This window comes from Antechinus flavipes, chromosome 3 (assembly GCF_016432865.1).
Source record: "Antechinus flavipes isolate AdamAnt ecotype Samford, QLD, Australia chromosome 3, AdamAnt_v2, whole genome shotgun sequence".
NCBI lineage: Eukaryota > Metazoa > Chordata > Mammalia > Dasyuromorphia > Dasyuridae > Antechinus > Antechinus flavipes.
Genome location: NC_067400.1, coordinates 619,339,843 through 619,353,764, shown reverse-complemented (window position 1 = coordinate 619,353,764; position 13,922 = coordinate 619,339,843). Strand labels below are relative to the sequence as shown.

At 59.5% G+C, this 13,922-nt stretch overlaps 1 protein-coding gene across 1 annotated transcript; it reads left to right on the top strand.

Moving 5' to 3' along the window:
- The first annotated feature begins 1,262 nt into the window (after positions 1–1,262).
- CADM4 (cell adhesion molecule 4) lies at positions 1,263–13,889 on the top strand. Its single transcript, XM_051989553.1, has 9 exons — positions 1,263–1,349; positions 7,445–7,591; positions 7,946–8,098; positions 10,042–10,176; positions 10,358–10,522; positions 11,588–11,678; positions 12,029–12,201; positions 12,354–12,482; positions 12,789–13,889. The coding sequence occupies exons 1-9, from the start codon at positions 1,286–1,288 to the stop codon at positions 12,896–12,898; spliced, it is 1,167 nt and encodes a 388-aa protein (XP_051845513.1). The 5' UTR covers positions 1,263–1,285; the 3' UTR covers positions 12,899–13,889.
- The last annotated feature ends 33 nt before the right edge of the window (positions 13,890–13,922 follow it).

Here is a 13,922-nt window from a genome sequence, read left to right as displayed (position 1 = left end):
CCCTGTGCCCAGGTGTACCTACGCCGGAGGGACAAATGCGTCAGGATTGTGGGGGTCAGAGGGCACGGCGCTGGGCGCCGTCCTGCAGGGCTGACACACGTCGGTCTCTGAAGGCAGGGGTGGGACTGGGCTGCCCCTAAGCTTCCTTCTCAGAGGTCCCCGGTGCCAGTGGGCGGGGCACGTCCCCCGCGGCGCCCTCTGAGGGACCCGGCCGGGTGGTCTCCTTCCGGCTGGGCGGCCCCTGCCGGGGACAGCGGGCGGCGGAGCCCTCGGGCCGCGGAGTCCTTCGCAGGGAAAGCGAGGGCTCTGCCGTCGCCCACCTGGGCCGGGCTGGAGAGCATCCCTGGCAGCTTTTCCCCGCCCCCTCGGAGGAGCGGCTGTCAGTCACGGGCCGAGAGACGCTTTTTTCCTCGGCAGGAGAGCGCTGGCCCCAGGGCTCGAGCCTGCGGGAATCCGGAGCGCCTGGGTCCGAAAGCTCGGGAGCCCGCCCCGCCCCCTTCCCTCCCTCCCCCCGCGGGCGGCTGCTGCGCCCGACAGCTGGATGTGTCTCGCTCCCCGAGCCCCGCGAGCCCCCGCGAGCCCCGCTCTGGCCGCTCGCCTTCATTACCATTTCACAGGCTGCCCTCCAAAGAGCCGCCAGGCCGCCGCGTCTGCGCCCCCACCCCCACCCCCCGGCCCTCCTTTCGCTATCTGAAGTTTCTTATCGCTCTCCGGGCCAACCCAGGAAGGCAGCGGGGCTTTCCCCGCCCGGGGCCCGGCCCGGGCCCTGCCCGCGTTCTCGGTCGTGGCTACTCGGACACCTTGACTTTCGATGGTCCCAGGGACCTCCGGGGCTGACGTGCGGCGTCCGGGGGACTCCTCCAGCCCTGACAGCCCGAGACTCTTCCGGTAATAATACCGGGGGGAAATGACAATCGAGACTGAGACGTACTGGCCGTGTGACCTTGGATAAGTCACTTTCCCTGTGCATTTCGGGCAAACTCCTCTAAAGTGAAGGAGGCTAAGTGACCTCAGAACTCCCTTTCAGCCGTAAACCCTGTGATCCTACGATCCTCCTCCCCCAACTTTGTCCCCGCCTCCTCATCCCCCCCCTCCTTCTGGGCTCCCCAGGCTCCGCCCCGCGCTCTCATTAGGCGGTAGGGGGCGGGGCCGGGCCGGGCGGTGCAGGTGCGGGGCCGGAGCAAGCCAGCGGGCGGGCGGGAGGGAGGGAGGGAGGGAGGGAAGGAGCGGGCCGGGAGCGAGCGGCGGCGGCGGCGGCGGCGGCGGCGGCGGCGGCGGCACCACCATGGGCCCGGCCCGGCGCTTCCCGTGGCCGCTGCTGCTGGTCTGGGCGGCCGCGGCCGGGACAGGTAGGGAGCGCGGTCGGGGCGCCGTGCTGGGGGGAGAGGGCGGACCGGGGAGGGGGGAAGACGGTCACGGCTGCTGCAAAGGCCAGAACAATGCGATCTATCCGCAGACACCCCCCAGCACCCCCCGCCACATCCCCGCGGCCCGAGCTCCCGGAGCATCCCTGGCCGGGCAGACCCCGCACTCTCTGCCCTTTCCGCGTCCCGGCCTGCCTTCCTCCCGCTCCCGGTCCCCTCGGCTCCCGTCCTCCCGCTCCCGGTCCCCTCCGCTCCCGTCCTCCCGCTCCCGGCCCCCTCCGCCCCCTCCCGCTGCCGTTCGGAATCGCTTGCCCGCTCCGCGTTGCACCCCCTGTCTCGCGCCCCCCCCCCCCATTTCCTCCACGATCCATCCCTTGTCTAGCGCACTCCCCCCGCCCAGCTCCAGCTCGAAGCTCCGGCCCCTGCGCGATCTCCCCGGCCCGCTCCCCCCCGCCCGCTCCCCTTTCGGATTTCCTGTCCTCGGCGCTCCTCGCCGTCCCCGGGCTCGCTCCCTCCCGCCCGCTCCGCGGCAGATCCCGGCGCTCGCGCCCCGAGCCCTCCCGGCTCTATTTCGAATCTCTGGCACCCTCCGCGCTCGAGCCCGAGTCTCGCGCCTCCCCGCCCCCGCCGCCACACACCCCCGACAAAGAAAGGACCGGAGCGCAGCCCCGCAGGACGGGTGGGGGTGAGGGGAGACGCAGCCCCGCTCCGGGCGTCCCGCGCCCCGATGCGCCGCCGGCCGATGCTCGGGCTCGGGGTCCAGGGGGAGAAGGGGAGCGGGAGTTCCGGAGGGAGGGATGCGGCAGCCCACCTATCCCCCCCATCCTCCCCGGCACAGCCGCGCAGGCCCCGGCTCGGCCCCGGGACAAAGAGGCCCATCTTTGTGGGGCTTCCCCGTCCCTGTCGCCCACCATTCCTTCCAGCTGCCCCCGGCTCGCGGTCCCCTCGTTCCCTCCATCCCCCTCGTCTTTCTCCATCCTTTGCTTCCCGAGAGTCAGATCCCTGTCTCCGTCCCTCCCCTCCTTTTCCCGTCCTCTCACCCCCTTTGTCCCCCTCCATCTCTCCGTCCCCGTCCCCGTCTCTGTCTCTCCCATCCCTGTCCTCTCCATTGCCGCCTCCGGGCCCCTTCTTCATTCCCGTCCTCCCTTGACCCCTGCCCCCCTGGCCCTTTCCCCATCCCGCCGGATCGGGGGCTGAGCTGGAGACGCTGGGGTTGGATGAAGGTGGATGTGAGCAAGCACACAATGGGGGAACTTGTGTCAGCGCCGGAGGCACCAGCAAATCCATACATTCCCACACTGGAAGGCAGCCGTGGGCCAGCGGAAGGACCGCTAGACTCGGAGGATAGAGAGCAGGGATCAGATCCCAGCTCCCGTAGCCACTTACCTGGGTGACCTTGGACAAGTCCCTTCCCATCTGGTCCTCCGGCACTGACCCAAGTCCCCCCATTGTGTGAATTTCTCCCTCTGACAAATGCCTCCACTGCGTTCTAAGCTCCTTCCATATTGGTGCTCCATGTTCAAGATCTCTTCCATCTCAGACACCCTGTGGTTCTGTCAGACACCGGGATCTCCACTCTGCCATAGCCTCCTCTTTCACAAATCCATAGCCCTTCAAAGACACAGAAACCGGGCGGGGAGAGGGGCCCGCTGCGGCCTCCTGATGGGGCCAGTGAAGAGGTACCTAGTGTGGGTGTTGGGACCTGCTGAGCCTAAAATCCATCAGGGATGTGTTCTAGGTTTGAGGCGGCTGAGATCTGTTGCCAAGGAAAGAGCCCCAAGCTGGTGGCCAGGGAGCTGGATTTGTAGTCTTACCTGTGCCCCTGACGTGCTGGGACCTTGTCCAGTCCCTCGTCCCCTCTGGGCCCGTTTCCCTCTAACTTGAACAGACTAAGAGAACTCTCCTGCCTTTCCCAGCTCTGACATCCCATGTTCTTCCTAGTCTGCCACTGTGCCGGCTCTTAATGTATAGTCTAAGCTCTCTTCGAGACCCTTAGGTTCCTTACGTTCTGTCTTAAGGTCCCTTCCGGCTCTGACAGCGCAGGAGTCCTCCCGTCCCTTCCAGTTCAAACATTCTAGCTTCCAGGCCCCCTTCCAAATCCAAGTTCTCTTGCTTTACAGGGCCCAGGCGGCTCCAGGCACGGGGCCAAAGAACCCAGTGCCCCGAGGTCTCTGGCAGAAGCGTCCTCTCCTAGGACTGTCCCAGAGACACCCCACACCACTCTCCTCAGCAATTCCGCATTCTTCCCCGGCCTTGCAAACTCCTATCATTTCCTCCCATCTCCTGGCAGGCCATTCCAATTGTCATAGAGCTTAGATCTTCACAGAATCGGGAGTTCTCCCCCTTGCAGAGTCCCCGACTCTCGGGATACAAAATCAAAGCTTCCAAATCCTAGCCTTGAGTGTTAGACTTAAGCCCTCGGAATCTCAGACTCGCAAAGCAGGGAGTTACATGCGGGCTCCAGAATCAGAAAAGACTCCCCGGTTCTAGCTTCTTCTCGTGAACTCTGGCCTGGGGTGAGAATCATTAACTTTCTTCACCTTGGAGAAGCAGGCTCTAAAAACAACTTACAAACCCTATAGATTCCTCTCATCCTGAGCTCTGAAAGCTGAAGCCTGGAGCTAGACAAGCACAGCTTTTAGGATATGGAAAGACCAGTACTCTCAGCCTGCAACAATAATCTCCAGAATCTGAGCCTTATGGGCTCTAGAATCGTCCCGCTGAGTCTTAGAATCTCCGGATGAGAGGCTCTTAGAATCCCAGAGAGAGAGACAGCCATCCAACTTCTCCTGGCTCTGAGGGTGGCCACCTTCAGGGCATTGCCTTCATTTTAGAAGCAAACTTTGCGCCAAAAGAACACAGTGAAAGGCCAGTTGTGATGGGAGAGATAGACTCTTCTGGGAATCAGACCTGAACTCTAGCGCTGGCTCTCCACTAGAGATTCATCCTATGGGCTTGGGGAAATCCCTCCCGCTCTTCTGGGCCTCAGTTTCCCTACCTGGAAAACAAGAGGGTTGGGCTTAATGGTGTACCTATAGGGCTTTCTAGTTTGAGAATCCCTCCTGTTCTTTTGGGCCTCAGTTTCCCTACTTGGAAAACAAGAGGGTTAGGCTTAATGGTGCGCCTATAGATCTTTCTATTTTGAGAATCCCTCCTGTTCTTTTGGGCCTCAGTTTCCCTACCTGGAAAACAAAAGGGTTAGGCTTGATGGTGTGTCTATAGGACTTTCTAGTTTGAACACGTATGACCTTGTCTCCAGATTTTAGAGACTAGGGGGGAGGGAATGAGTAAGGAACACACTTATTCTTTAGGCTACTGGGAGCTGCTATGGAGGCGCTGCTCTGGCTCCCTACCTTTTCTCTAGCTCCCCTAACACAGAGCCACCCTACTCGCCACTGGGAAGGACATTTGAAAGGTACCAGAGGGAAAGGATACACAGAAACACCAAGAGATGTGTGGAAACAGACAAACAACAAAGAAAGGGGAATAGAGACCCTGGAACACAAAGGCGCTCAGTGGTCACCGCCTCCCACTCCCCGGGCCTGGCCGCCGGGCCGCTGGGTGCCGGGCTGGGGAGATGGAATTCTGGTTTTTTGAATGGGGCTCTTCTGAGTCATCCACGGGAGGATGCCCTGGGTGTGGGTGAGGGGTGGGCGCGGGAGACGAAGGGAGGGAGATGTTAGGGGGGAAAGGAGTCCAAATCTTCCAGCTCTGCAATTCTAAGGGCTGGGGTGGGGGGGATCAGGCCACCTGGGTCCCCGATGGGCCCGGGGGATGAGGATGCGCGGGTCCCCGAGGTGACCGAGCTGGGGGGTGGTTAATGCCGTGCGAGGCAGCTCTGTCCCCGCCAGGACAAAGCAGGCTTTCTCTCCCCCAGGGAGGGAGACAGACAGACCTATTAGTTCCCAACCCCTCATGGCACCAGTAAACTTTTTTTCTCCCTCCGTCCCCACTCTTCAAGAAGCCGGGCACTCGGCTGCCCAGCCCTGCCAGGCCCCAGGTACCCCCACCTTCTGTCCCCTCCAGCCCCTCCGGGTGCCCAGGCTGGTCAGGGTGCGTCCCGGGTGGTATATTGGGACACTTCTGGGGAAGCCTCCTAGGAATCCCCGCCCCCGGCTTGGGCTCCAGCCCAGCATCTTGGGAGCTCGGGGAATCCCAGGAATGCGGGGGCCACAGGGGGCTTTGTGTGACTCCAACTGCTGACTCACCCTCCCCACCCCCACTGACATTCCCCCGTCAGCCCTGGGGCTCTGGGTCCCCGGAGGAGCTGGGCCTGGGGGTGCTCGGGCCGGCTGAGATTTGGGGGTCCTGGGACTGACCCGCTGACCGAGAGCACTACTCCCAGGATGCCCTTCCACCTGACTTCTCAGAAGGCTGGAACTTGGGGTCTCTGAGCCTTGGAAAGACTATCAGAAAGCCCAGGTGCTGGGGGGCCTCAGGGACTGAGAAGGCAGGTACCTGCTCCCTGGAGCCCAGGACTCCCTGGCACTGGGAGCTCAAACTGGGGGGGGGGGGAGGGGGGCGGGGTGGACACCTGAGCAGCTGAGCACAGTGAGAGCCCAGAGACCCGGATCTCTCAGAGGAAGGTGGAGGGAGGGGCGTTCAGGTGCCTGCTTCATGTCAGGGAGGGTCCCTGGGGTGGAACAGGAACTCAGTTGTTTGGATGCTTGGAGTGAGGTGAAGGGGGTTTGGGGCGCCTGGGTCCCTTAAGGCAGAGGTTGCTCTGGGTGCCCGGGTCCTTAAGGTTGGAGGAGGAGGAGAAGGAGAATCTGGCGCCTGGGTCTTGAAGACTGGGGGTGGAGGGCGGTCGGGAGCTTGGGTCCCTGGAATACAGGCGCCTTTACACCCAGAGCTGGAATAATCGGGGCTTTGTGCAAAGGATGCTCCGGACTCGGCCACTGATGGGGGGTGGGGGGCGTGGAATGTACCACCTCCGGAAACCTGGGGGGTTGTTCAGAATCTTGGGAGCCGGGGTGGGGGGGAATGACCTTCTCCGCCGAGCGACCTTGAGCTCCCGCGGGGATTCGCTGACTCAGCGTGAGGGGCGCCCCCCTCCCCCTCTCCTCCTTTTTGATTCCCCCCTTCCCTAGGATCGGTCCATCACCACGGAAACCCGACTGGTGACAGCTGGGGCCCGGATGCCTGGGTCCGGGGAGGGGAGGGGGGGAGGGCGGTCAGGACTCCTGAGTCCCTGTGGAGTCGAGGCTAGGGGGGGATCAGGCTAAGCCGTTCTATGAGGGGAGGGGAGAAGAACTGGGGAATCGGGACGCCTGGGACTCAAAACTGAGCGCGAGTGGGGAGAGAACGCTCCTTGGGTTGTCGTCCCTTTCCTTCTCATCGCTCTCGCTCCCCTCCTCCTCCTGCTGCTCCTGGCACTATTTCTATGGCAATGCCCCGGCGCTGTCAACACAACCTCGGGTTTAAAGGGCCCGCGCCCGGAGCCTGAGCCCTCTGGCCCAGCCTTCAGCCCCCTGGCCCAGCCTCCTCCCTAGAGCTTTTAGGCTCACCCCTCCCCCCCCAACTCCCAATGGACACAAAGGCTCGGGGGACATTAACATTCCTGCCACGAGCCCTGCTTGTTACTGAGCCCGGGAGGGAGACGCACAGAGACCCCCCAGGGACAGGAGGGGGAGGGAGAGGAAAGCCATGAGGCTGGGGAGGGTAGCAGGGAGATATGGAAATGCGGATGAAAATGAGGATGGGGTGGGATGGCAACGCGATGGAGCATTTGAATAGGGTGCTGGGGGGAGCAAGAAACTGAGGGAGGCTTTGGGGAAAGAAGAAGATATTTCTTTCTGCATAAATAAAAAGAATAAAATTGGGGTGGAAATGCTGGGAATAGGGTGGGGATGGAGCAGGGATGGGGCATGTCTCAGGGGTGGAGAAAGGAGAGAGTCTGGATTAGCAGAGAGACGCCAAGGGTGGCTTGGAAGACGGGGAAGGGACTGGGGATGGAGAGGAGGAAGAGGGTGGGCTGTGGCTCAGCCACGGGAAGCATGAAGCTCCAAAGGGCCAGAGATGGTTGGGGAGTCCCGGCTGCCTCTGAGGACCGTGTGTTTCCACGTCTCTCTGGTGAGCAGGGTCGGCCCAGGGGGTGCAGACTGAGAACGTGACCGTGGCAGAGGGCGGGGTGGCGGAGATCACCTGCAGGCTCCACCAGTACGACGGGTCCATCGTCGTCCTCCAGAACCCGGCCCGGCAAACGCTCTTCTTCAATGGCACCAGAGGTGAGGCAGGAGGCTCCCGGCGCTCTCGTGGGGTGGGAGACTAGGCGAGCAGCGAGCCTGGGGCCCTGGGTGGCAGGTGCTGCTGGGACAAGTCCCTGCAAGCCGCAGAGGCACCCCAGCCTTAGGGTCTAGACTACGGAGGGAAGGATGGGTCAGGGAAAGGATTAAAAGGGGAGGGGAGAGGATGGTCCAGCGTGGGGAGGTGAGCAGGGATGGACGTGTGGGTTGGATCAGTGGAGAAGAGTCAGTTGGAGAAAAGAAAGGTGAGATGGAGTCGGGAAGGGTTTTAGAAAGAGCAGGGGGACCAGAGATTCAAGATCCCTGGGGCTCCTCTCACCCTCCTTCTCTTCCCAGCTCTAAAGGACGAGCGTTTCCAGCTGGAGGAGTTCTCCCCCAGAAGGGTCCGGATAAGGCTCTCGGATGCCCGGCTGGATGATGAGGGCGGCTACTTCTGCCAGCTGTACACGGAAGACACCCATCACCAGATTGCCACCCTCACTGTGCTTGGTAAGGCCCCTCAGAAACTGTCTGAAGCCTGAGAAACTTGGGACTCAGCGAACCTTGATATCTCTGTGACTCGGACCAAGCTCCCTTTGATTTATCAGTCTTCTCCCCTATCACGGTTTGATCTCTGGGCAGAATTGCTCTGATTCCTAGAACTTCCATCCCCCTGCCCTCTTATTGTAGACTAAGACTTTCATTTCCCCGATTAATTTACCCTGAAGTTTATAAAGTGTTTGTGTCCCACGTAGCTGGAATCAATAAATATTTGAAAATATTAAGAAAGAAAAAAGATAAGAAAGGAAAGGAAAATTTAAAAAAAAAAAAAAAGAAACAGGCTCTATCTTAAAGAAGCTTGAATTCTATTAGAAGAAGCCTAAATGTCCATCTCTATGGATAGGCAGCTAGGTGGCACCACAGTGGATAGAGTATGGGAGACTCATCTTCATGAGTTCAAATCCAGCCTCAGACACTTACCAGTCATGTGATCCCGGACAAATCAGTTTCTTCGTCTGTAAAACGAGCTGGAAATTGAAATGGCAAACCACTTGAGTATCTCTGCCAAGAAAACCCCAAATGGGGTCACAAGAGAATGGATAGACATGACAAGACCAGCTGGCTCAAGGTGACCTTGGATGGAGAAGGCACTAGTTCCTAAGGAGACAAGGGGAGGTTTCCTATAGCAGGAACACTTGAGTCAAAAAAAACTAGGTGCCCTGAGAGGCAAAGATGAGGAGGGAAAGACTTTCAGGCCCCCTTCTCTACTCTGACACTGACCCTCTTCTGCTGCAGACCTTTACCATCTTGCACCGGGACTACTGCACTAGCCAAATCTCTCCCTGCTCCAGTCCATCCTTCACTCAGCACCAAAGTGATCTCAAAGCATAGATGTAACCATCCCATCTCAGTGAACTCCAGTAACTCCCCCTCTTGCCTCCAGTATCAAATATAAAATTGTCCAATTGGCATTCAAAGCTCTTAGTAACCTGCTACACACACACACTCACATCACAATCACACAATCACACACACACACACACACACAGTTCCTAAGACATCTTCCCACTCCGGGCATTTTCTCTGGTTGTCCCTTATGCCTGCCGTGCTCTCCCTCTTTTCCTCTGCCTCCTGACTTCCTTCAAAACCTTATTTTCCACAAGAAGTCTTTTCTGATCCCCTTTAATTCATTCTAGTGCCTCTTTCTGTTGCTCATCTCCCTGCCTCCAGCTGTTCTGTAGTTGTTGGTACTCTCTGCCTTGTGAACTCCTGGAGAACAGGGACTGTCTTTGCTCTTTCGTTGTATTCCTAGTGCTTAACACAGTTCCTGGCACACGGATATTCATATTTATTAAAGAGGCAGAGGGGCGAGATGGCACAGATATTGTTCTTCTAACATGGTGTGCCGGGAAGGCAAGTGGACTGGGCTGGTGGCCAGACAGTGGATGAAGAACAAGAGCTACATGTGATACCAGACACACAAAAGGATCAACCTCTGCCCTCATGGAGTTTACCTTTTATAGTGGAAGGGGAAAACAACATGTAGAGATGAATAAATTCAAAATATATGCCATGTAGGGAGTGAGAAGGCATTAAATTTGATGAGCTCAGGAAAAAAAAAGATTGAGGGAAGTGAAGTGAGCCTTAGGAAGCTTGGGGACAGGCGGTGCAAAGGCTTTGAGGAGACATGGGATGATTTGTGTGGGGAACAGCAAAAGGGAAGTTTTCTAGTATCGGTCCTTTCTCCAATCAAGAAACCGAGTCCCCGAGAGATTAAGTGAGCTCCCCGGCCACCTGGCATATATATATAGTTACTTAAAAGCTTATTGGCTGACTGATGAAAGTGGAAGAGGCCGGATTTCAACTGACTCCAAATCTTGGTGAGTGTTTTGCGTGCATCCCCACTCATCTGCCCACTGTGAATGTTGAGATCCCCTCCATCTTTGTTGCAGTGGCCCCCGAGAACCCCATAGTGGAAGGTCGGGAGCAGGCGGTAGAAGGTGGCGAGGTGGAACTGAGCTGTGTCGTGCCCCGGTCCCGACCGCCAGCCATGCTTCGATGGTACCGGGACAAAAAAGAACTTAGAGGTCAGAGGAGTTAGAGGAAGGGCCTGGATGGGGAGAGGGGGAAAGAGGGAGGGAGCTGGGGCAGGGGAGGGGTGCAGCCTGGAAACGGGCCTTTTCTCTGGAGACCTTGAGGTCTGGACACTGAGGAAATGAGGGGGTGGATCCGGGAGTGGGACGCTAAGAGAATTCATCTCTCGGGCAGGTGTGGACAGCCGGCAAGAGAACGGGAAGGTGTGGAGTGTGGCCAGCACGGTGCGCTTCCAGGTGGACCGGAAGGACGATGGCGGCATCGTGACATGTGAGGCTCAGAATGCAGCCCTCCCTCCAGGCCACAGCAAGCAGACTCAGTACGTGCTGGATGTCCAGTGTAAGTGACCAGGCTCCGGGGAGAGGGCGCCACACCCCAAAGCAACAGCACAGGGTGTGCCGGCCGGAAAGGGCTTTGGATAGGATTCCCATCCAGCCCTGCTTTTGATGGACAGGGACACTGAGCCTCGGAGAGGAAATCTCAGGGGTAACAGAACCTACCCTAGACATTCACAGAGAGGAAACCAAGGAATAGAGAGTTCAATGACTCACTTTTGGTTAAACAACCAGCTCTCAATCTAGTTCAACCTCCTCCTCAGGAGCAAGACAAGCTCTCGGCTTCACTTAGTGAAGATCTCAGACAGAAATGACAAATGTCGTAGGTCCTTAAGAGAGTTCCAATCCAGTTTGGTCCAGTTTAGGAGAGAAGTCTGGACCCAAATCCGGCTCACGAGGTACCCCAAGCCCTAGAACATGCGCGCTGGGCGGGCCTTGACAGGAAAACGGGACATGAGTTTGAATTCCCCCTTCACTGCTTATTTGCCTTTGTGACTTTGGACACGTTACTTTATTTCCATAAACCTCAGTGTCTTCATCTTTAAAATGAGGAAGTTGGACTAGGGGACTTTCGAGGGTCCTTTCTGATGGAAATCTAAAATACAAAAAGAATTCCTAGCTTTATAAAGTTCTTTAAGGTGATCTTCACAACAACCCTCTAAAGGGAGGTGCTAACATCCTCATTTTACTGATGGGTAAACTAAGGCTGAGGTACTCGGACATCTGAGACAGAGTTAGAACGCAGGTCCTCCCCACACCGAATCCGGTGCCCTTCCCCTCCCCCATCCATGCTACCTGGCTGCCCACCCTCATGTAACTTGGAGTATCTGAAGAAGGTCACGCTAGATTCAGTGACTTCCCCAAATTCAGGAAATAGCCAAGTTCCAAGCTTGGGGCCCAGGTCTCCTGAACCCCGCAGGAGTCTGTTCTCTGCCGTCTGGAAAAGGGGGAGAGCAGGGCTCGGCAATCCTGGGCGGGGCTGGAGTGGGAGGAGAGACGGCTCTCCGTCTCTAGCTGGCCTTTGCTGGGCCCCCCAGCTTTGACCTTCCCGGCTCCCTTCTGCCCACAGACTCCCCCAGTGCCCGGATTCATGCCTCCCAGGCCGTGGTGAGGGAGGGAGACACGTTGGTGTTGACTTGTGCCGTGACAGGGAACCCCAGGTCAGAGAGTGGGATGGACGGACCGGGATTCCGTGGGTCAGATTGGCGGGGATGGGGGCCGGGATTGGGGGCCGGGGTCCTACACGGATTGCGGGTTGGGGAACTGCTGGGATGCCTGGGGGAGGAAGGTCGGCGGGATTGGGAGCCTGGGGCCCCCAGTGGCGAAGCGGACTTGGGGGTCGGCATGTCTGGGTCCCCAGATGGAGGGAGGGAGGAAGACCTGGAAGACTGAGAGGCCTGCCAGGCCTGGGTCCCCGGGGGGAGGAGGAGGGCTCCCTGCAGGTCCCAGAGAGCAGGGACTCGGCTGGCCGGCTGCCTGGGCCCTTGAGCTCTCTGGCCCCTCCTCGCAGGCCCGGGCAGATCCGGTGGAGCCGGGGGAATGAGTCGCTCCCCGAGCGGGCAGAGGCGGTGGGAGAGACGCTCACACTTCCTGGCCTCACCTCCCTAGACAACGGCACCTATACTTGTGAGGCCGGGAACAAGCACGGCCAAGCGCGAGCTCTCTACGTTCTGGTGGTCTACGGTGAGGCACGGGGGGCGGGGCGGAGGGGGCGGCGCCCAGAGCTCCGGGGCACGAGGAGAGGGGCGGGGGGCGGGCTCGGAAGGTGACAGAGGGGGTTCCCCGCCCCCGTCCCTGCGATCGCCCCGGTAACTGTGGCTTCCTTCGCCGAGCAGACCCCGGCGCGGTGGTGGAGGCCCAGACCTCAGTGCCCTATGCTATCGTGGGGGGCATCCTGGCGCTGCTCGTCTTCCTCATCATCTGTGTCTTGGTGGGCATGGTCTGGTGCTCCGTGCGGCAGAAGGGTGAGTGGGGGCGGGGCCGGGCTGTCTGAGGGGTGGGGCTGGGGGTCACTGATTGGCGAAAAAGCGGGCAGGGCGGAGCTTGGCCGGGAAGGTACGCGCAGGGGGCGTGCCCCCGGGCCGGTTCCGGAGGCGTCCCCGCCCTTCCCGGCTCAGTGCCTCTGAGCACCTGGTCTCTGTTAACGAAACCCGTGTCCGGCCCTGCCTCGCCTCTCTCTGCCGGACTAGCTCTGCTTCTCTCTGCGCCCCATCTCTGCCGAGGCTCATTCCCCATTTCTCTCTGCCCCCCCCTTCCCTCACCTTCTGCAGGCTCCTATCTCACCCACGAGGCCAGCGGACTGGATGAGCAAGGGGAGGCCCGCGAGGCCTTTCTGAATGGGGGCGATGGACATAAGCGCAAGGAGGAATTTTTCATCTGACCCTTCCCCGTGTCCCGGGCCCTGGTCTTGGCCCTGGCAGGGTCTCCCCAGTCCAGGCCGGAACCAGCAAAGACTTTGACCTGGGCTAAGGGCCATCTGGGAGTTTTCCCCACCCCTAACATCCAACGAGACAGGGAGGCCGCACCTGGGCCATTGTGAGGGAGGTTAGGGCTGGGGGCCGGATGTTGAGATGCCTAAGGGGGTGGGAATGGGGAATCAGGACCCTCGGGTCCCCAAAGGGGCAGGGAGTGGGGAATCAGGGTGTCTTGAGTTCCCCAGGAGGGGAGGCTAATACTTGAGTTCCCCAAAAGGAAGAGGAGATCTGGAGACTTGAGTCTCTGACGGGCCAGGGGCTGGACGCTTGGGTCCAGGGTGGGGGTAGGGGGTGGGAGTAGGGGTAGAGTCTGGGGGAGGGGAGGGTGGCAGGGTTGGGGAGCAGCCTGGGGTGGGGGTAGGGGACTTGTCTTCTCCGGGATCCCTCCCTAGGCGCTGTGCCAGCCATTGTGAGAGTCCCCACAGACATGGGGGACTGCTCTTTGCAAAGCCATGTTCGCACGGTTGGGGGGGAGGGATGGGGATTCTGTGTCTTTGTCATAACTCGTAATGGGGGAGGGGGGCCTGTCCCCCTCTCCAGGCCCCACTCCTGCCCACAGCTTGGGCTCCCCCCACCCACCACATGCCTCCCCTGGATCCCTTCTCCCTCAACCCCCCAGGCCTCCCACAGGGCTCGCCCCCATCCCTTCTCTCCTTCTCCAGGCCTCCGGGGGAGAGGCCCAGGGTCCACGTGTGCGTCTCTGTGGTTTTATATATAATATATTAAAAAATGAAAAATCTGTATTAAAAAAAATCAGATTTCACCCCCCACCACCACCACCACGATCCACCCCCATTCCAGGCCTTTTTCTTGTAAAAACACGTTTTGTACGGGGGGGAGGGGGGTACGGAAGGGGTGGCAGCCCCACTAACCACCATTAAACTAAGGAGAGATTAAGAGACTGTTCGTTTGTCTGTCTGGAGGGGACCC